The sequence below is a fragment of the Halichoerus grypus genome, chromosome 12 (genome assembly GCF_964656455.1).
Source record: "Halichoerus grypus chromosome 12, mHalGry1.hap1.1, whole genome shotgun sequence".
Classification (NCBI taxonomy): Eukaryota; Metazoa; Chordata; class Mammalia; order Carnivora; family Phocidae; genus Halichoerus; species Halichoerus grypus.
Window position 1 is genome coordinate 65,242,949 of NC_135723.1, and position 19,483 is coordinate 65,262,431.

General features: G+C 40.6%; 1 protein-coding gene across 1 annotated transcript in view; it reads right to left on the reverse strand.

Moving 5' to 3' along the window:
• The window catches only part of TBX20 (T-box transcription factor 20), a 52,562-nt gene extending 34,116 nt beyond the window's left edge, over positions 1-18,446 (reverse strand). The window contains exons 1-5 of the mRNA XM_036101054.2: positions 18,320-18,446; positions 14,738-14,990; positions 13,539-13,703; positions 9,680-9,788; positions 5,604-5,762 (exon numbers count right to left, since the gene is read on the reverse strand). Coding sequence (XP_035956947.1) covers positions 5,604-5,762; positions 9,680-9,788; positions 13,539-13,703; positions 14,738-14,990; positions 18,320-18,446 — 813 coding nt within the window. The remainder of the gene's footprint in view (positions 1-5,603; positions 5,763-9,679; positions 9,789-13,538; positions 13,704-14,737; positions 14,991-18,319) is intronic.
• Positions 18,447-19,483: the final 1,037 nt, after the last annotated feature.

Below are 19,483 nucleotides of genomic sequence, written 5' to 3' on the forward strand. Positions count from 1 at the left end.
ATACACCTAGATTCACCAGTTAGTTACAGCAATGATTTGACTTTAGTGTGCTAATTAGAAATGGAGCTTAAGACTTTCTCCATAGACCACTTTATCTAATTCCAGAGAAAATAACTGCTTTTGGAAGTTAAAGGAAATAAAGATGAATGGATGTCTAATTACTAAAATTGTAGGGGGGCCCTGGAGTAACACTACAATTTCGAACAGGTTTTATGGAGTACTGATTAGCAGCACAAGGACTGTGAGTTGAACTTCTTAATGCACCCACCATGTTCACTGTGCTATCACTAGTCTCTGAGTTTTCTGGGGTGCCAGCAGTAAGCACCCCCAGAAATGTTTGTTGAAGTTTGCTTCAAGGACAAGCAATGAGAACTAGGATTTCATCTTTTTACCAGTTATGGACTAGCAAAACTTCCTGAGTTTACCTAAATAACATTTCATTTTGCTTTCTAATTTTAAAATAAAATAATTTTTAAATAGCAAGATTTTAACATTCCAGGTAATCATGCATTTTTAAAAGGTCAGGCATAGATTTTATTCCATGGATATTTCAATGAAAACTGGTAGTAACAGAGAAAGAAATTCATTTCTGAAGATACAGTTTTATATCCCTTTATACTATTTGGGATAACTGAAAAAGTTCTACATCTGCGAATTGATGAGAGAAAGGACCCAAGTTACAGACAGTGATCTCAGCTGGACCCTAATACAGAATCCCTGCCACTATGTGTAACGCTGTTGAACAATATCATCCATGTCAACGGTGAAACTGCAAAAGGATCCCCAAAGTAGCCAACTACCAAATATAATACGGTTAAAAAAAAAATATATGAAACTACAGGTACAGCTTGTAACTCAAAAGCAACATGTAAAAGTAGCAACTTTTTTCATTTTGTGAGGAAAAAGCGTTACAGGGCAGCTCTGCGTACTTAAGAAATCCCGCAGTTTTGTGTATATGCAAATCACTGACTCATTCAGGCCAAAACACGGCCACTGTTTTTTCACCTGTTATCTCAATAATATAGGACATAATGCATTTCTTAGCCAGAAAATTCACTCTTAACATCTCCTTTATCTATGGGTCACAAGTGTATGCAAAACCAGAGAGCGGATTTTGACACTGCCAGTGGCACCGAGGGGGGGGGCCTCTCCCAGTGGTCGTTATTCCATGTGACACCGCTGAACTCTGGACCCAGCTGGGGTGCCCAGCCACAAGGTGAAATTGGCCCCCAGAGCCCATTTCTCCAATTATCAGGAAAAGATCTGTCCAAAGGCATTTAAAAATGAAACCTGACCTACACTTCAACTCTACAGCAATGGTCGGCCCGCTCAAAAACAATGCATGACCTTTAAATCTGAAATTATAAGATAGTTTGTTGAAAGTGTAATGTATTTAGGTTTTATCTAATAATGTAAAGAAATGCAATCATTTCCTTGCAAAAAAAAAAAAAGAGAGAGAGAGAGAGAGAGAGAAAAATAGCAAAATATGCCCCATTTTCATTACTTACAAATAAAACTACCAGCCACAATAAATGAGAAGCTTTTTCACAAATTCTGTTGGAAACTGAATTGGGTTTTAATAGATATAAAAATAACAGTCCTGTCCAAAGTTTAAGAGATATGAAGGTGATCCTAAATGTGAACTTTTAAATCTTCCTCTCTTTCTGTTCTTTGTACATGGAAAAATTCTAATATGCTAAGTACATGTTTATTTCCTATATATTTATTTTATTATATATCTGCTATAGGAAAATAGTACACAAGCAAGGGTACAGCTGTGAAAAAGTGGTAGATGTGGGGAGGCTTGAGAAAGAATCAAGGATAAGTTTAGAAAATTGCTTAAGACTAAGAAAATACTAACCCCCAAATTGATTTATTCATCCCACATATGTTTATTGAACATGAATTTTGATTGGTCTTATGAGGTTTTAAACCATTTGCAAAAACTGGCTTATTAGTATACCAAACGAAATCGTTGACTATTACCTGAATTTCAAATATATATATATATACATATGCATGGAAATTATGGTTTAAAGGTGGATGTAAAGAAATAAATTCAGACACAGCAGGATCTATTGAGAAAAATTACTTCTGAATCTAATCACTTCTATTGTAGGTTCTTTAGCAGTGAAATGATATACTAATCATATTAATCTTTATACTTAATGATGCAGTGAATGAGAGCTAGGAACTGGTAACTAGATTTTGAGCCCATTTATAATCTCAATTAGAAATAAACATTTGCAAGAAGAACAACTAATATTAGGATGTGTGTTTATTAGTATCTTAGTCTGTTTTAATTTAGCAACATTTTCAAATTCATTTTCCAAACCTTGACACTGTCAGTGGTCACTTCCTTGGGCCTGCAGTCTAGTTCCCATGAGGCCGCCAAAGCAGGCTTTAAGACCCAGAAGATGGTTCTGTCACTTACCAGATTCGTTACCTTGGGCAAATGTATTAACCACTCTGAACCGGCTTTTTCATCTACAAAATGGGGCTCCCAGGGCCTTCTTCGGGAGACTAGTGTCAGAATTAAATGATATATTCAGAAAAAATGTAGATAGTTTTTTTCTAAATTAAAAGTAATAAACCCAAGCCATGAATGTTAGTTGGATCCTAGTTCAAAGGGGGGAAAGGTTGTTGGTCCCTCCTGGAAATATTAATATGAAACTGAATTTTAGAAGATATTAAGGAATAACTCTTATTAATTTTCTTAGCTGTGAAAAAGACATTGTGCTTACAAAAATAATATTCTTATTGTCAGTATATACTTGTAGAAGTATTGACAGGTAAAGTATCATGATGTACGCTGCTTAGTTTCAAATGATTCAGGGAAGGAGAAAACTACATGTATAGAGAAATAGGGCAGGTGAGGTCCAGGAAGGTCACCTTGGATGAGTTATTTAACCCCATGCCTCAATTTTCCCAGCTGTAAATGTAACAAACAAATACTGTTTGTTCCTATTTTATAATATCCTTGTGAAGATTAAATAAGACAATTCACTTTAAATGGTTCCCAGGACATAGTAAGTACACAAATATTAGCTATTATTACAATTATGTAGATAAAACTTCCTATTCCAGTGTACCATGACCTGAGAGGTCCTGCCAAGGTTTATTCAGGACTGCTCTTTCACCTATAAAACTAAACCTAAAGTTTCTTAGAAACTTTCCTTCAATTTTCTTCAGTCTATAATTTTCATTTAAAAAAAAAAACAATCTACCTATTCTTGCTTTGGTTTTCTTTACAGAGAATTTTGATAAAAGCAATGAAATTTTCACATGACAAGTTTCTGGTTTATTCTCAAACATCAGCAGACTTCTTGTAGAAGTACAAATCTAATGTCGTATAGTATAAAAGCTATAAATTCAATTCATGTAAAATGAATGTTTTAGGAATGTTCTCTGAATCTATATCTGTATTACATGTGTCCTCAAATAAAAACTGGGATAGTTGGTGTCAATGTTTCAGATTCTCAGTGAAACAGTATTAGGGTTTTACACCCCTGTAGGCTTCAATCTACACCCAACTTTTTAGCTTGGTCATTCTCTGAAAGTTTCTACTCTTGTGTTGTTGCCTTAGAGACAACCAAAAAAAAATTCTTTTTTTAAAGATTTTATTTATTTATTTGAGAGAGAGAGAGAATGAGAGAGAGAGTGCATGAGGGAGGGAGGGTCAGAGGGAGAAGCAGACTCCCCACCGAGCAGGGAGCCCGATGCGATGCGGGACTCGATCCAGGGACTCCAGGATCATGACCTGAGCCGAAGGCAGTCGCTTAACCAACTGAGCCACCCAGGCGCCCAACAACCAAAAAGTTTTAATACTTTGCTTTTACTTTAAGATGATTAGTATGATTTGTGCCTTCATTTAGCTCATTAAAAAAATGTGCCACTAACATTTTAAAATCCAAAAAAGTGACACTTTTGTCACCTTGAACACTCCAGAGACAGTCCGATAGTCGCCATATGCCTTATTTATAGGGTGCCTGACAGTTTCCAAAGACATGTTTACACACAGCACCACATGTGATCCTCACAGGAATGCTCAAGATGTTCTGGGCAGTTCTTAGCTCCAGTTAACAGGTAAGGAAAACAGCAGTGGTGAAGTAAAATCTACCCCAAGTCACACGGAAATTACAGGTGCTTATGCCTCACAGACACACATCCACTCCTGCCTCCTGCTCACATTCCTTCCCTGGGCTCCTATTTCCTCATTTGTGTAGGGCTACCTGGGCTCTCAGCTTCACCTTCTTACTTTTCTCAAGAGACACAACACCATATCTCCTCTGGCTGACCTGTCCCACTCTGGCCTCTGAACCATCTATCAGGCATCACCTTACAATTACTCATTCAGAACCCAAAATATAACAATGTCAAAACAAGAAGAGGGCAATAGTCCTGGCTACCTTAAAACTAACCAAATAAAGGCAAGCTACAAAGACCTAGAGGGGCCACAAACAACCAAATTTGCCAAGTAAACTGAATGAGTTCCTTTTTTTTTTTTTAATATCTTGGTTTATTTTTTTTTTTTTTTAAGATTTTTTATTTATTTATATGACAGAGAGAGACACAGCGAGAGAGGGAACACAAGCAGGTGGAGCGGGAGAGGGAGAAGCAGGCTTCCCTCCGAGCAGGGACCCCGATGCGGGGCTCGATCCCAGGACCCTGGGATCATGACCTGAGCCGAAGGCAGACGCCTAATGACTGAGCCACCCAGACGCCCCGAATGAGTTCCTTTTACTGAAGTATATCAGAGGAATTCTATTTCTGGTCCTTCCTGACTGTGAAAAGTTACTATCCTCTCTTCGCTTCAGCTTCCTCACTACAGAATATTCCTATTACCCCCAGTCTTCAAGGTTATGCTGACCATGAAAGAATAAAATATATGGGGAAGTACTGACCAGCACCCAGCCCTCAGTAAGACTTTGATAGTTATTAATTGAGTTGGATTAAACCTTATGGATGAAGAAATGCATAAACTTGAAATGTGATATATATCAAAAAGTAGAAACTATAAAACTCAATATTATAAATTAGATATCTTGAAGTTAACTAAATATACACTGCTTACATGCTATAGTTTATTATCTAAAGAGGCATTTAAAAAATCCTTCTACTAGAATTACCTTAAATTACAGCTGAATAAGCTTCACAAAATTTCTGAAGTATCAGTAGTCTGGGTAGTTGGCTGGAATATGTGTGTTAATTTCACAGAAAAACTGAATCTCTAAATTTTGTGAAGCAATGAATGTATGGTTATATACATCATGAGGCTCTACCAGAAGGAGAAAAAAGAAGCAGGTGATTTTCTCAAGAAGAAAATTTGAGAAGTCAGATGGGGCAGATCTGGGTGGGAGAGTGGGCAATGAACAACTGACCAAGAGTATAAAGATTCTAGAAAAGATGGTATAATACAGACCTTAATAACCTTGAGCCATGGTCACTCAACATGCTTAGAGGTCCTGCAGCTGATACTCAATAGCACTCACCAAAGTGAACTTCGATTTTGAGTACTGGGATAGCCCTTCTCTCCAAGAAAATGAAAGAAGCTCCTAAATCTTTTCCTTATGTAGGAAATGAATGGTGAATGTTGAACTCACCAGTTGATTCTGGTAGGCAGTGACTGCTGTGAAAACGGTCTCTGGGAAGATGAATGTTCTGAATTCTTCAGACTTCAGATTGAGCAACGAGGCTGTGTGGTCTTTCTTCTTAATGATGTGCACCCGTGGCTGGTACTTGTGCATTGAGTTCAAAATTATCTATGATGAAGAGATGGGAAGTACTGAATTTTAAGTATTCATATTGCTAAACAGGCCAAAGTTCAATGAGGCAAAGAAAGAACCATAAGATCTCAGCTTCGAATTCAAGTTTTAAGATTAGGATATACCCTTTCCATTCACAAGGCAAATCCTTTTCATAAGTTGCTGCAGAGTCATGGTTGTGAAATCACATTTTATCAAAACAACTGTACACAATACAGGTTGTTTCAACGGTCCTTTCTAAAATGATGGGGGGAAAGTCATCTGAAGGATGTTGATTTTTGTTTTTTAAATCAAGTCTTTAACATATTTTTTGTTAGTGTGGTTAGACCAAAGGATATATGGGTCTAAATTTTCTAAAGTAAGAACTTATACATTCTAGGGGGACAGATTGCTATTTATGGTTGGGGGGGGAGGGATACAAAGAATTAAGAAAGGCTGTGTGGTATTAGACCTCAGTTAGAGTGCTAAGCCTGTTACTTTCTAGTTCCTTCATCTTGAGCCAACTGATCTCACCTCTCTAACCTTGTTTTCTCAAATGCAAAAACATACCTCACAGAGTTGTAGGAAGGATTAGATGATGTAGCCCTTATAAATTACATAGCAAATAGGAAGTGCTCAGTAAACATGAGCATTATTATTATTGTTATTATTTCTGACAGCTTCATTGATCCCTGGCTTCCAGTTATAAACCAAATATGAATGAGAGTGATGACCATCTTCCGTTGTATAGCTAGTAAAAGTTGCCCAATACTTAGAAATCATGAGCCTACTTTGGTTAACAAGGCAGTATTTTTCATGTGTCTTTTGATTTGCCATTATGAAATCTGAGCAACAAAATTTACTTTCAGATATAAAAGTTTTTCCGCATCTTCCCCCCTGCCACTCAGACAGCTACCTAAATCTACAAAATTGGGTATGTCTTTCCTGGGCTCACACTGCATGCCCTTCATCCCAAGGGCCTCGCAGAGAGCCTGGCTCTCAGGGGAGGCATGTGATACATACTGTGGCAGGAGCAGGGTCAATGGCATGCAGTGTTGTTGCAACTGAGAGCGACCCTGTTTTCTTGGCTACCATGGGTGTGGTAGATGAGCGTTTTTGCTAGTGGACTTTAACAGAGTTAAATACTAGTCACTGTGGGATGATTAATATAGAATCAGTCTCTCCCTGTGCTGAGACATAAGCCAACTTAAAGTTACAGGGCATTAGCTGGTACTGAATTTTGAACATGCCATCCTTTTATGGTCCCAAACCTGAATAGGAATCACTAAAACAAATGAGTTTCAAATGAGCTGAAATAGACTTAAAAAAAAAAGTCATCTCTTTATATAATGTGTTTATTTCAGGGAGTTCAAGATATTTATGCTCACTCATAAAACTGGAATAAACTCAAAGTGACAACATCTAACTTATAACTATCTTACATCTAAGATATATTTATATGATATATTTATATGATATATTTATATGATACAAGAAAAAACCTGGGCATTCATTATATGTTGTACTAACAAGTTAGAAAGAATTTTTACACACACACACACACACACACACACACACACAATGGAAAAAGCCCTAAGCTTTAAATAATATCCCTTCTCCCCTACTTACACCATCCCAAGGTCAATTTCCTTCAGGAAAAGGTGCCAGAGAGACTCAAACCTCAGACTGAATCTCAGCCCCCAGGGCTCCTTGACTCTCTGCTCAAGACCTCATGAGGCTAAGGAATACTAATAGAAATGTCAACTTTGCTTTACTGAAGAAATAAATTCCCTGAAGTAAAGAATTTTCCTGTTATAAAATGAAAAATGCATCTATAAGAAGGGCTTCTTCAAAACTAATTCAAAGAACTTGGCTGAACAACACAGGATCTAAAAATCTTTTCTTGTAGTTTTCAGAACACATTATTTATGGTGACAAAAGGTTATATTAAATAATAAAATTTTAAAGCTAAAATGGATATTAACAACCATCTAAGACTAAATAATCTGTCAAGGTCTAATCTTGGCATAATCACATGAGAACTCAGAGCTCCTAAAATACAGCTTGGTGCTATGTCCACCCATGAAGTTGATATTAAAAGGAAAACATATTAATTCTGGACAGCTGATCTCAAAATGAATTCTCAAATCTTTCTGGAAAGACCCAAATAGTGCTTCTAAAAGCTTCACATAAGGGCACCTGGGTGGTTCAGTCCATTAAGCATCTGCCTTCGGCTCAGGTCATGATCTCAGGGTCCTGGGATGGAGCCTCGTGTCCAGCTCCCTGATCAGCAGGGAGTGTGCTTCTCCCTCCCCCTCTGCTATTCCCCCGCTTGTGCTCTCTCTCTTGCTCTCTCTCTCTCTCGAATAAATAAATAAAATCTTTAAAAAAACACACACACAACTATTCCAAGACTTTCCTCAATGATTTAAAAAATAAAATTAAAAATAAATAAATAAAAGCTTCACATATGGAAAATATCACAACCATAAAAAATTTCATTTCTCCCTGCAAAGATTTCAGTGGACTCAAGAAATTTTAATATGAATGACATTAAGAATGATCTGGCCTGCAGAAAATGTCTCCCAGATACTTCATCATTTTTAATCAGAAAAAAAAAAAAAATCTATCAATGAAAACATCTCTTTAAAAAAGCAGAAAAAGACAATTATCCCAACATTCTTAAAGATAAAAGTCAATTATCTTTTCCAATACATAAAATAACAGAAACCTATTAACCTATTTGCAACACTGCAACAGAGCCACCAGCAGTCATGAGCTAACCTGGTTACTCTGATTTGGTCATAGGTGGGCAAATGGGTGATGGCAATGCCCAAAGTGTGATTTATTTGGTTCCAATTTCACTCAAACCATTTGAAACCATTGGCTAGAACTCTCTAATTTATATCTACTTATAACCATCCTTTTTGAGAAGAGTTCTGAAACTACTAAATTGCACAGATCCAATAAGAATGAAAACCTTAAGTAACAAAAGTCTTAATAAAGGGGTAAGACAGAGAATAATTGTATCAAAATATCTAAGCCAAGAGAAGCAACCAATGAAATGCCAATGTGTTTTCTGGCAAATCAAGGTGAAAAAAGAAAGAAATAGTCCTCTCCTTATCAAAAAGAAGTATGCAAGTCTCAAGTATTCTTAGTATAAAATCTAAAACAATTTTTATGTAAATCTTTCTGTTAGAGGATGGAATAACATCATAGTTCCTTACAAAGCAGTCTTATCAAATGTGTAAAGGCCTGTGTCAATGGCTATTTGTGCTATTAATTATTGATATGGGCTCAGAATTCCAATTTCTCTTTTTCCATATTTTGATGAACTCCTTATGACAAAAAATCAAATTGTTTTGTTTTTAATTTCAAGACTTCTCTGTGCTTTACTATTCATAAGACTCTCTACAATAGGGGTAGATAATGAGTAAAGAGCACTTCCCCAAATTTATTTGGACATAAAACCCTTTTGTTCTATTGCGTCTCACATGAACAGGCTCTACAAAACACACTTTGGGAAATCCCCATAGGACATGTCAGCCCCATTTCCTTTACGCTGTGTTATCTAATATACCACTGACAGAAATCAGATGTTTCACCTAAGAACTATCATAGCCTCCAGAATGCACATTCCCTTTGTCTAGCTGGTGCAGGTAGTAAAGTAGTTGCAGTCTTAGGAAATTCATAGTGCCGAACGAAGGTCCCAGACCCTCTTGCGTAGAAATGGCATACGGCATCCCTGTAAGTGGCCTCTTAAGAAGAGCAGTCAGGGTTCCCTGAACAGCACATGAATGTCCTCACAGAATAACTGAGAGATGGAAGATGGGATGGGGAAAGGGAGGGGAAGAAGAGATTGAGAGGGAGGAAGTTCTGAGTGACTTCTCCATTCCATCCCAGGGAATCCACATAATCCAAGGCGCTGTACTTACATGGCCATGCTGATCCAGTTCATTGTTGGTGAGTTTCACCTTTTCAAAAGACACCATCTGTTTGAGTAGCTGCTCACCAGTAAAAGGAGAGTCTGGGTGTACGTACAACCTAAGAAAATTATGAGAATGTTATTGAGACATCTTTTAAAACTCTGTTCTCTGTGGGTTATAAAATACTCTGATTCTAAAGGAACACAAAAACCTCATATAAATGGTGAATTTTATTTGCCCTAGATAATCTCAAATTTAATAATCTAACAGTATCAAAATAACTCTAAAACATCTAAATATGTTTCTTCATGTACCGATGATCTAAAAGGGGTAATACCTAGTAAATTTTCTATTGTCTGCTCAGCAAGCCATTTTTAAAAAGGGGCATATTTTACCATCTATCTAATCAACTATTGGTCTGCTTCCATAAAATACAAAATTTTATTACTGTTGTAGTATTTTCAAAAGACAGACTAGTTTATACTAATTGTATAGTTCCTAGTATAAATACTGCTAAAAAGCAATGAAGGCATAAAGAACTGAAGAGGAAACAATTTTAGAGAATTCATTCATTTACCCTTGAGGATGACTCAGTTTGAAGTTTATAAATACAAAACAAAGTAATTTTAATACAGCAACGTGGATAACTTTTAATAGTCCACAGATCACAGTCTGTTGCTCCTTCCACTACCTTAAATACTATTACTTTCATCTAGTTAAATGCCCACTAAATGACAGTGAAAATAAGCTGGATAAACCTCAAATTATTCAGTGCATTTATTCATAAACAGTTTTTTTGGGGGGGGGAACCTTTGATGGGAAAAATATATTTATCAAGTATTTATCATTTATTGATCAGCTGCTACGTACGAGGCAATCTTTTCCTCATTCACAGTTAAATGCAGGCCATCTGTTCTACCAGGGATAGTTTACACAAAGTACAACACTTTGTAAATTCTAATCCTAGTATCCACTCGACATAAGCTTTTCTGAAGTCAGGGGAGATTACAGAACTCGTGAAAGAGAAGGAAATATCCCTGATTTAATAGGACAAATCCTTTTATCCATTTAACAGGTTATTTATATCTCAATTTTATATAGATTCCTTATAATTTTAATTAAACATAAATATTATGGTTTGGGCAAAGTCAGGGGAGAAAGTCACAAAACCTTTCCCTGCAGTACTTATGGAAAAAAACCAAGAAGGCTGTGCCATGCTTTGTCACACAGAGGACTAAGAATTAGGTGCCCATGCTGACAGGCTAAAGCCCACCAGAAGCAGAGCACAAAAAAGGCACTAGAAATTCTCACTAGACCCATAGAAGAACTTTAAAAGCTTTAGGTGTGGGTTTGTCTGTCTGTTTGTTTTGGAGGACTGCTCAAAAGTGCCTTTCAATTCAAGTATTCCTTGATGACACAACCATAATACCGTTTCAAGTACACCCCTCTAAGGCTAAAACTTCACACATGCAATGGTTTTACTGACCAGCACATCCTACCTACTCCGCCAAAAAAGTTTCAAAAATATTTAAACTCCTAGAAGCTCATGAAATGTTCCCTCTCTATCAATTCAACATGTGGAATCACATTAATAAAGTCTAACATTTAAATATCAGTTACTTTAAAGACAACGAAATGTTCTATATGAAAACACAACATTATTTTAGATAATGTCTTGCCCGTTGTTGAGATTAAATGATATTGTCAAGTATTATTTCTTCTGATTAGGAACAACTGACTCGTAAACTTCCATCTGAAATAAATGTTTCAACAAGAACCACAGGAATTTCCACCATCAATACAAAAATGATCACCTCCCATATTCCTCACCTTTCCCTTATGGAGCTATGAAATATAGCACTATTTTTTAATAATAATAAAGAACATTTGCTTAAATTATCTAGCATATTTCTATCCTATAACACACTAAACATTTTTATCTAATATCAATATAAATAAACTGAAGTAAGATGAATGAAAAAGCATACAGGAAGCCCCTCCTCTCTCAAGTCCCCCAGGACTTAAAATTCCAGCAATAGCTTAAACATGCTTCAGTTAAGATAGTGTATTGGTACGCGCTTTCCTTCTCCAACCAGAACAGATTAGTAACATAAACAAGGCATTTCATATTTCCAAAGTCCTGCTGGCCGGCACCAGTTCCCCATACCTTCAGATAGGAAGAAAACGTATGCTAAATAAGAGCGATTCTTAAAGGAAAGACTTGGGGGGGGGGGGGAGGATTTGCTTGTAAAAATGGTTAGGAATCTGCTAAAATACCTCTCTCTCTCTCTCATTTAAAAAGATTTTGGAAAGTTTGGAAGGAAGCTTGAGAGTAATGTGAATCAGCTATTTAATAATAAATAGTAAAGAATACTAATTATAAACTACTAGAAACTGGTGAATCTTGCTCAATTAAAAAAAGGGGTATAACATCTTTTAAAAAGTTCTTAGTCTGGTTATTTGTTATTTAATATGCTGATTTGGAAGGGTTGGGAAGATGTCCTTCCTAGTCTCTTGTGGGAATGGAAAACTCTGAGAGTTTTTTAATCTCTTCTCCAGTGTATTTAGCATACTGTAAGCTCAGTAATGTGATTAATGACTAAGTAAGCGTAATATTCCATCTGAACTAGTATGTGTAAATTGTCTGTGTTGGTTCTGTGCCTTGACTAAAACTCCAGACTAGATACTTACAAAGAACCAACCATCAAAGTTCCTAAATCTGTACATGTAAATAAATTCTTAATTCTGATATGAATTTCTAGCCAATTAGAAAAATTAGTCATAAAACAACTCAAAAACAGTAAGTCTTGGTTTTAGAACCCTAAATGTAAAGTCTACTAATATCCTTTGTTCGTATTAAAGTGTGCAGTTAAGTTCCTATAACTTCAGCTACTACTTTTTGCATAAACTAATACATGCTTTTTTTTCCCCCTAGAAGGCTAATTTGGGTAAAGCAGCAGCAATAAAAAACAGCATGTGATTTTTTAAACAGGGTTCTCCTTAAAAAACATTATTACCAATGAATAGCATAATAAACATATATGATCACTAATATACTGAGTAATGTTTCATGTAAAAGAATATTAACCTGATATTGAATTACATGCATCTACTGAACTTACTATGGAGAAGGGGGGAAAAAATTAGCTTTTCTTTTTTTTTTTTTTAAGATTTTATTTATTTGACAGAGAGAGACACAGCAAGAGAGGGAAAAGAAGCAGGAGGAGTGGGAGAGGGAGAAGCAGGCTTCCTGCTAAGCAGGAAGCCTGATGTGGGACTCGATCCCAGGACCCTGAGATCATGACTTGAGCCAAAGGCAGACGCTTAACGACTGAGCCACCCAGGCACCCAAAAGTTAGCTTTTCTTACTTAAAATGTCTGAGTCCTTTATTGGTCAAAAACAACCACATTTCACCAAAATGACCTTTATTGTGTGCAGATATAACCATATTACTTAAAAATATTTACTATAAGCAACCACTTTACTAAAATGCACTCTTCTAAAAAGGATTTTTAGGGCAACCACTTCAGCATTAGGTGTATTCAGTCTGGTATTAAATAGCCAACTAGAAATGATGGGTGCCCTATGAAATGGGTCCGGATTTCTAATGAATGTTCTAACTGAAATTAGGAAAGCGTGGAAATGAATTACGAGAAAGATAAAATTAAAGACAACATTCTGTCTCTGCAAACTCTGCCTTTCTCAGATATTTTGTAGAGTCAGTCCTGGAGCATCTGGGCTTGGAATGCTTTCTACCAGAGCCCACCACTGTGCAAACAGATCTGCTTAAAATGCAACCAACCAGAGACATTCTGCTCTCGGGGTTAAGAAGCATTTTGCTCTGCCCGAAAATCTGGAGGCACAAACCTGGCCGGCAGCGGCGGGTCTGCCTTGCCAGCCACCAGCCAGGAGGACCGGTGGTAGGCGTAGCGGTACCTCTTGTTGTCCACGGGTACGATGTCCATCAGGACTATGTACTTGGCCTCAGGATCCACACCCGAAAATGACACTCGGATGGTGGGAAACATCCTCCTGACACAGGGAAACAAAGAGAATCGGCCACAGCTCATACTGCCAAAAGAGCCCACTGGATTAAAGAGGGAGGTCCTACTCCCCTCCCTACCCAGCCCCCAAGCCCTTTTTTGTTTCCACAGAGATGTGAATTCGGAGATCTTCCTTCTCCCAAGCAGAAATAATTTTAGGCATCACCTTTTCCGGAGTCCTCATTGCTCGGTGAAAAGTTTTGTTTTGTTTTCTAATACCCAAAGGTCTGTGATTAGGGAAAACCTTAGGTTACATTATCAAGCCTGTTAGGCTCCCAGACCAAAGTGTCTGGAGCAGACCAAGTCCCCCAGCCCCTAGGGTGGCAGAGAGAAAACTCTGCCCCAGCCACAGAAATCTAGGGCAGGGTTGGGTTTCCGGAGACCCTGGGGGTATTTCCCAGGGTCCAGAGAGCTGGAGTGACCAGGGCTGCCATTGGCCACCTTTAGAGTCTTTGCCCCAGGCCTGGGGAGCCGCCTGCACCCCCGGGGCTTCCGGCCCTGGTGCCGGCTACAGCATCAGGGGCCTGCAGCACCAGCACTCTGTCCTACACAGAGTGTGGTCGTTCAAATTTCATTCTTCTGCACAGGTTTTAGTTTTGGTTTTTAATGGGAGCTGGTGGCTTTTGCAAATTGAGACCAATAAAAGGGAAGCTACCTGCCTCCCTCCAAGTACCTAGCAGCCCGCCCTGCACTCCCAGCATGAGTTCCCTCTTCCCTCCAGATGCCAACCCTGCAGCCCAAAGCCCTCTCAGATTGCAGCGTCCCAAGATTACTGGTCCCTGCACCCCTCTCATCAAGGCCAAGTTGGGTTTTTCATGGCCAGATCGCGAGAAAGCAAATGCTTAGACGTCTGTCTTAGCAGTTCTTTCCAAAAGCAAGTCAGGGGAAAGAAGCCCTCATTAAGCGAAGCTTCCTCTCAGTGCTCTGGATTAGTGGGGTTTCACCCAGTTCCTGGGAACACCCTAGGCCACCCAGGGCGCTCTTTTCACCGCCCCACTCCTCACACACCAAGACCCCCGCTACCTGCCCGACTTGGTGATGATCATCTCTGTTCCCAGCTCGTGGAATTTGTCCCAGAGCTCCTTGGTCTCCAGGCTGCAGGCAATTTTGGCCATTTCCTCACTGGGGATGATGGGGGTGGTGGGGATCAGCGGCTCAGTACACAGAGAGGAGGAGGATGGGCTACTGCTGCCCCCGCCACCAAACTCCCCGTGAGCATCCAGGCTGGTCAGTTCGCCCAGGGGCTGGGCACACGATGACTTCTCAACAAATTGTTCTGCAGGCAAAGAGAATGGAGGATGACAGCTAACACTGTCAAGCAAAGACACAGGAAGGAGAACAACACAACTAAAATAGGTTCTGGACTTGACTTTGGAAAAGTTAAGGTCAGAAACTCCAGGAAGGCAGTGATAACCCATCAATATATATATTTCATCTCCTGTGATATAGTGACATACTAAACCAAATGAGTTCTAGAACTAATAGCTTATTACTACCATTATGAAAGCCACTTTGGGGACGAAAAATATAAGGAGTGGATAAAGGGAAAGGAGGTGATCAAGAAAGATGAAAAGCAAATATTCCTTTTGTTATCCCTCCCAAGTTCCAGACTTTGCTTGTGGGATCTGGTGCCAGTCCTGCCTCTCTGACCACCAGGCGAGATTTTTCTCCAGGGAGACCAAGGGAATGAAGAGATGAGCACCTTCCTTACTTTGAAAGAAACTTTCCCTTCCATCCGGAGCCTTCCCTCCATAAGAAAAAAATGAAAAAGGGGAGGGGAAGTGGAGAAAAGTGGGGATGTGGTTAAAACAAAAAAATTAAGTTACTTTACTTCTCTGCCTGGCTCTCCGTTTTCTAGGCTTTGATATGAGTGCATTTTTACAATATCCCTCCCAGCCTGAGATCTTATGAAAGACTCTAACATATCACAGAAGTGAGCTCCCCAGGCCATTTTGGGAACCGGTGTGAAACGACTGCTTGAGGGCAGTGTGTGTATTTTTCTCTCAAAAAAGTCCTGGAAGTAAGGAAAACAACCTCGACCCCAGGCTAGCAGAGTATTAAAGTAGGAAGAACGCCATCCACCATCAAGCTGGAATACCACCGCCTATGAACCAAACATTCTCCTCCACAGCTGATAAGGGCCCAGGACTTCACCAGTCACTTTGATGGAATACAGGGGGACTTTTGTAATTGTCCCAATTATCTTGCATCCCTTAAAAAAGAAACTACTTGAATCTGCAATGTGAAACTGATCTCTAAACAACTCTGTTCTGAGTGCCCTCAAGGAATTGAAACAAGTTCTAAATGTAGGTATATACATATAAATGCTGTATATCATATAAAGTATTTTATTTCCCATATTTCTCCTTGACTTGGGGCAGGCAAGCGGGAAATGAAATTTTTTTTTTACCTTTTCTTCTCTTACAATAATAATCCAACTCATTGTAACATTTTAAATTAAGGATGACCAAATTAATTATCTTAGCCTTATACTTTCAAATTCAAAGAAAGAGAAGTATGCCACGGCACAATCTTATTTGCAACGAGTATTTTCAGAAACACATTCACATAAGGTCTTTATAGGGAATCAACAAGTAGCCTCAGAAATTTTCTTATTTTCTGACAATTGAAAAAGGCAAGTCCCTAAGCCCCAGACTAAAGACTGTCAGGGTTGGAAAGTGAAGGAGGAAGAAAATGATACAGAATTGCTCTAACACAGTGTTATATGTCAATTGTATCTCAATAAAAAAAAAATTTTTTTTAAGAAATGTTCTAGTGATCTAAAGCTGTTCTTCTAAATAGATTTAGTGTGTTTAAATGGGCAAGCAGGAGACACTTTTGAGTCCCCACCCCACAGCTCCTTCAACAGCTCTCGTGTTCCAAAGTACCACATTCTCTCTTAACAGAACCTCTAGGTGTTTCTCTTGCGGGAGTCCTTGGCTTATTGTGCTCTGTTGAACTGGCCTGTGGAAAGGACAAGAATGCCTTCTGGTTCTTTCAGAGCCTGTCTCAAAAGCCCAGGGGAGGGATGCTCATTTTACAGACTGTGTGTGTTTGTGGTGGGGGAGAGGGGATGGCTTTATAGTTTAGAATTTAGATAGAAGGTGAGTATTCTCAGGAAAAGAAACAGAAAAGAAAGCAATACTGAAATGAGCTGGAAATGGCATGTTTCCCAGTCTGCTGTCTGTAATTCTGACAGGAATTTTAACCCCAAGTGCTCTTTTCCTGCTAGCTACCAAACTGTGATGGGGGTGTTTATAAAGAATTCAGAGGCCCTCTAAATAGGAGTGATAACGTTGGGCAGTTTCACAAATATAACTTTGAAATTGGTGGCTAATATTTCTGTAAACAGTTGGGGTTTTTGTTTCATTGGTTGTTCCCATATTTTTTTGGCAGGCTTAGATTTGGACAGGAGGGCAGGTGGAAGAACCAGGGAAAGGGAGTGAAAACCTTGGAGGGGAGAATTTTTGACATTATATTTTCTGGAGATCTTCCGGTTTCCCTTTCCTTGGTTCTAAGCTGCTCCGGGGATTTTAGCTCTTTCTTTTCTCTCTGCCCGGCCCTCTTCTTTTTCATCTCTAACACTTTGTCTTTCATACTAGGATTGTTGTTTTCAGATGTGAGATGTTAAAGTATTGGAAAGGACAGGGAGAAAAAAAAGAAAACACTGGGGAGAGTTAAAAAGAAATATTACCTAAGTTTGCTATTTGACATTTCTCACCGTTTTAGGGCTATCAGATGATCAGGATGTGGAATAATTATTTCCCAGGGACCCAAGAGATGATGATAACACTCCTTCTCTGTCAATTATAAAGGGACTCTGAAACACTCAAGTCCAGCAGTTTCTTTCCCACACAGTTCACTTGTGCTCGGGGAACATAATCCTTATTTTCCCTTTACTCTGAGCCTCGTGTCTTCTATAAATGGTAAAGGTTGTTAAATAAACAGTATAGCTAAAAGTTGAGGAATTTGGAAAATGGTTACTGGCTAATGTTTTTGCCAACCTCCACTGAAAATGATGGCAGCTATAAAACGATGTCTCATTGATAAGTCTGGAGCTTCCGTGAAGAAAATGGTTCATGTGGGGAGAACTGGCTTATTCTACAGCACTTGACGGTGGTTTTAAGGAGCTGGTTCTGTTTAATCGATTGAAGTCAGAGGAAAAACAAAATTCAACTAGTTCCTTGTGAAGTCGCTTAGTCTCCTTGGTATCAAATGCACATGCAGGTGTACACGCTTGGTAAATTCTGTTGAGTCTTAAAAGGGGTTAATTATTATTTATCCCTGACTGTTTTTATCCCAAAAAAGTTACACACATTCTCATACGTACGACTTGACATGGGGATTCTAGACGAATAGGTAGGGAAAGTGGCTAGCGCATAGAGGAGACGCGACACCGGCTATCCGTGAAGTCCCCAAAGAAAATTTGGGAGGAAAAGGAAAGAGTCTTCAACCCCTAGCGTCGGGCCCCTGGCCTGAGGATCAGAAGGCGCCACCAGCAGGGAAAGGCGGCCACCCTCTCGAGCCTCCCGCAGGCAGGGGACGGAGGGCCAGACGGATGCGCTGCAGCCCCGCCCCTGCCCACGGCAGACATTCAGGACTTACCCAGAGGCTTGATGGTGTTCTCGGTGGCCTCCTTCTCCTTGGAGCCGCCGCTCGACATGAGCGCGGCGATGGAGAAGGCGTTGGCCCGGGAGGAGAGCTGTGGCTTCGGCGACGCCGTGAACTCCATGGCCCCCAGCGCGCGGTCCTGGCCACGGACGGGGCCTGCCGAACTGCCGTCCAGCTTCCCCAAGGGAGACAAAAACCGACACACAGCGCAAAGTTTCCAAGTGCAGTCTCAGCGGAGTCGGCAACTCCAGATGAGTCAGCCCCAACCTCCCAAGAGCTCCACACTGGCCTCTGTCCCTCACCGCAAAGCCCTCCAGCCCCAGAGACTTCCAACTAGCCGGAGAGGACAGGAGAGGACCAGCAGCGGGCTCAGCCGGGTGCGCGAACACTGGGGCGCTCCGCAGAACCACGGGCTGAGCGGCCGGAAGGTGGAGACGAGCATCGGACGCCCAAAGCCCAGGGGTCCTGCCGCACCCCCTCTGCGTCCTTCCTCCCTCCACGCGCTGGGAACAGCCGGAGCGGCCCAAGCTGCAGGAAGGTGGCGACCGGTGGGGCGCCGCTGCGAGGGGGCGGACGTCAGGGAGCGCGAGCGCAGGCGTGCCGAGCACGGCGCGGCGCGGAGGACACTGCGCCCCGGCGCTCGCAGCCCTGCGCCTTAATTTGCTGGCGGCAGCTATCCCGGCGGCCCGCAGCCAGTCAGCGGCGCCTCACGTCACCGCTTCCTGATTCCGCCGCCGGGGGCGGGGCCGCGGGCTGGGCAGGGAGGGCGCGCCCCGGGCGTGGTGCCCGCACGGCCTCGCGCCGCTACCGGCCGCGGACCTGGCGCCCGTTCGGAAAAAAGTGTCACCACCAAGCTGCCGCGGACGCCCCTACCCTGGTCTCGAAGTCCCAGGGCGGAAGGGACGTGCGCGCGGTCGGGAGCGGGTATTTTTGAAGCGGCTAGGACGCGGGATTCTGGGAGTGGCCCAGTGCGGGAACCTAGACCAGAGGTAGCCTGGGGGAGTTCCTGCTTCTTCTGTTTTTTTTCTTCCCCGCGCTCAAAGTTCCAAAAGAAAGTTGGTAAGCTCTAAGTAGAGCGGAAACCGGCGCCACAGAGCCAGCACCTAACGGGCCAGATCCTATTCGCGGGACAGCTCCCAGGGCTGGTCCCCTCATTCC